Raw genomic sequence first — 3,549 nt, 5'->3', positions numbered from 1 at the left:
TCTTATGTTGCCAACAAAGATATTGAACAGTATTGGCCCCAGCACGGACCCCTGAGGGACACCACTCCTCACTGGCTCCATGTGGACACTGAGCCCCTGACCACAACTCTGCATGTGACCATCCACTGAGTGCTCCACCCATCAGTCCATGTCTCTCCAGTTTAGAGACCACTCCATTTGTCCTCCCTCCCACCTCCCAAAGGCCTCTTTTTTCCCCCTGAGTTTCTCAGCACTACCCATCCACTCCACTGTCTTATGTTGCCAACAAAGATATTGAACAGTATTGGCCCCAGCACGGACCCCTGAGGGACACCACTCCTCACTGGCTCCATGTGGACACTGAGCCCCTGACCACAACTCTGCATGTGACCATCCACTGAGTGCTCCACCCATCAGTCCATGTCTCTCCAGTTTAGAGACCACTCCATTTGTCCTCCCTCCCACCTCCCAAAGGCCTCTTTTTTCCCCCTGAGTTTCTCAGCACTTCATTACCCATCCACGAAGGCCTCCTGGCATTTCTGCCCCATTTCCTCTGTGTCTGGATGCATTGGTCCTGGAGCTTGCTGCTGTTAGAACTACATCTTCAGGCAGGGTAATAAAGTTCATGGACAAATGGGAATTCTTTATAAAGGGTGTTTATTAGATTTAAGGCAAGTTACATGATAGGTTTCCTGGGCAATTTTAGTGACAATATCATGTCAGGGAGTGCAAAACACCAGCAATAACAGGCAGCTTTGTTATTACAGGCTTCACTGGCAGCGCTGAAAAAATCTGCTTTGCATTTTTCAAACCACGGGTATATGCAATAGACAAATTAGAGTCCTGCACTCCATGGACATTTCTTGCATGGTAATGTAAACATGTTGCCAAGTGCAGGAATTGTTTGGATCATGAACACATACCAGTGCTTACAAATAATCTTTCTTGGCACCTTTGTCTAACTGCTCATGTGTCTGCACCTTGCCGCAGGTACAGATCGATCCTAGTAAGGTTTGTAAGGTTTGTGCAGAGAAGGAGCTATGTAAAATTTGAAACCTCTTTTTTATCAGTCCTGATGTTTGCAGAGTCAGCTTTAAAATTGCTTCTGTCCTGGCTGTTGGCTTTGCAGTTGGTGTGCAGCTGTATTCACACACAGTATGTGTCAGGGAGCAGAGTGTGTCACAGCCAGAGCAGTGTATGTGGCCCAAGTTCACTTCTCTGTTGCTGAGTCAGGGGAAGGAGGTAATTACACTGGATCAATCCAGTGACTTATCAGGACCACCCAGAAATTAATTTACAATCCTAACCCATGATCCGAGAAGAAAGAGATCCCCACTGTACCTGTTTGTTCCAGAGTCAGTTCTCCAGATATTAGGGGAAAAGAGAAATGGTGTCTTTGGTCTGCCCCCTATCCCCAAGCAAATACTGCAGTTACTGCAATTTTTAAGTTTGAAATCTTGTTTTTGGTGACTCCAAAACAATGAGAGGCTTGTCTCGAGGTGCCACTTCAATAGGTTGCAATTCCTTTTTAGGTACTGGGTCATTATGATAGTAGCTGATTGTGGTTTTCTGGCGACCTGGTGTCCCAGCAGTCACCCAGTGCTGTTGGCTCCAAGAGCACAGGGCCTGTCTCAGTGTACTAAGTGCCTTGTGCTCTGCTGGTGGCCTGAGCAGTTTCGACCTCAATGTTGAAAGCAACGAGACCGTTGAATGAAAAGCCTAGGTAAAAGGTGACATTTTCGTTGCCAGGGGGCACTGAGTCGTGGTGGAGTGGCAGGATACGCAGCTCCTTCACGTGCCCACGGATGAACAGATTCCTGTCCTTGGTCCAGCCAGAAACTCTTTTGAGGTTTTCACGAATCCTGGGAATATTCCACACGGTTCCGTGTAGCCACTTCATCCTTTTCTCATCTAAGGACCCCGTAATTAATTTATCGATTTTAGTTTTGTGCACAATCTTACTTAAGCCATAACCCTTTCCCAGAAAAAAGTGGGTGTAGATTCTTTTCTTTCTGGTAGGAACATCTTTCATCTTGATGTCGTATAAACGTTTCAGGGTTTGGAGGGCTGAATTTAGAATGTCATCTTTGTCTGGATTAGGCTCTTTGTCTAACGCCTCATCTGGCCAGTACAGCAGGGTGAGCAAAAAGTGGGCACTTGCTGGAAATGCTCTTTTTCCTCTGCAGAATCTTAGACTGAGCTCCCGAAGAGTTTGCAGCGGAAGAAGTTTGGCTGATCCTGGGGCTAAACAGGCTAAGGTGATGTGGCACAGAATGTAATTGATCAGGTCGTTGTCCTCCAGCCTGTCCCTTGGTGGGTTTTCTGTATAGAGACTCAGGATTGTCTCCAGCTTCTCAGCTGACCTGGTCTCCTTCTTGTCCGTTAAGAAGGAGAGGATGTTAGTGACGTTTCCTCCGCCGCTCTTATAGATGCTCATGCGTCTCATCAGCTGAGTCTCAGGGCCGTGGTTCCTGTCCTCGATCAGGGAGGGGGAGATGAAGAATTTGGCATATACCTCAGACTGTCTTTTGAGCCATTTTCTGGGATTGTAAACCTGTTCTTCCCTTTCATCGGTTTCATCATCCTTGTCTTGGGTTTTGTCTGTCTGGAAATAACTTAGGTCTTCGGAAATCCATTCCAGAGCATTGTAGAGGTTCTGGCGCAAACCTTTGAGGCGCGAGTGGAGTCGTCCCCATGTCCTCTTGATGTCCTCAGGAATGTAATCTGTGGTGAGGTATTTCACAAGTTCATCATATTCCCCCTCGGGGTTTGTGTGGAACACAGGGACTGTGGACAGGAACCGGAGGAGACGACAGCCTACTTCTACCTCTCCGAAGTAACCGGCGTTGTTCATGCTCTCCCGCTCCGCCTTGGCAGCCTGCTGGGCAGCCCTGAAGCACGTCATGGCCTTAAGAGCAATCTCTATATTCTCCACGATCTTTTCAGGAGTGTCCTCCTCTGCCAGTTTATCCACGATGAAACTAAACCATTTCCTGTAGACTTGGCCTTCTGTGTCTAAAATAAAAGAATCATTGGGCAAATGCAATTTTGCAACCCTTGCCCAGTGTTCTGCATCTTCAAATTTTTCATTGCTGTAATGGAGTCTGGCAAGCTGCTGGGCAAAAAAAGGATCTTTCCCAAGGAGTTCATATGCAGCTTCTAAAACAGCAATAGCTTTTTCGCAGTCCTCAGCTTTACAGACATGTTCAATGAATGGGGAGAAGAGAGTGTCAGTGTTGTCACCTCTGCTTCTTTTGTCGCGTCGAATGAACAGGTGTCTGATAAACTTGATGAATTCTTCTCGTCCAAATCTGTTCTCAAAAAGTGTCTTTTCCTGAAGAAGAGTCATCGCAATTTGACTTTGAGGTTCATTCCCTGAAAGCTGATGCAGAATTTCTTTTGCCACCAGGCAGTGTATTATCCGAACAGACGAGATGTAAGTGGTGCTTTCCCGTAGCTCGATAAAAATCATTCTTGCCTGTTCGCTCAGGCGATGTTTGAAGTCGTAGGCTCTTACATTGCTCTCCGTGTATGCCCCCAGCCCCAGGAAGGCCTCGCAGTGTGACCGTG

At 47.1% G+C, this 3,549-nt stretch overlaps 1 protein-coding gene across 1 annotated transcript in view; it reads right to left on the bottom strand.

The window, feature by feature from the left end:
• Nucleotides 1-1,618: 1,618 nt before the first annotated feature.
• Nucleotides 1,619-3,549, bottom strand: part of LOC103797566 (sterile alpha motif domain-containing protein 9-like) — a gene marked incomplete at its 5' end in the record, with an annotated part of 4,659 nt that continues 2,728 nt past the window's right edge. The window contains 2 exon segments of the mRNA XM_009069786.1: nucleotides 1,619-3,545; nucleotides 3,547-3,549. The exon segment at nucleotides 3,547-3,549 is cut by the window's right edge and continues 2,728 nt beyond it. Of these exon segments, the coding sequence (XP_009068034.1) occupies nucleotides 1,619-3,545; nucleotides 3,547-3,549 (1,930 nt within the window).

The sequence above is a fragment of the Acanthisitta chloris genome, unplaced genomic scaffold (assembly GCF_000695815.1).
Source record: "Acanthisitta chloris isolate BGI_N310 unplaced genomic scaffold, ASM69581v1 scaffold29482, whole genome shotgun sequence".
Lineage (NCBI taxonomy): Eukaryota > Metazoa > Chordata > Aves > Passeriformes > Acanthisittidae > Acanthisitta > Acanthisitta chloris.
This window is presented reverse-complemented; position numbering and strand designations above follow the sequence as displayed.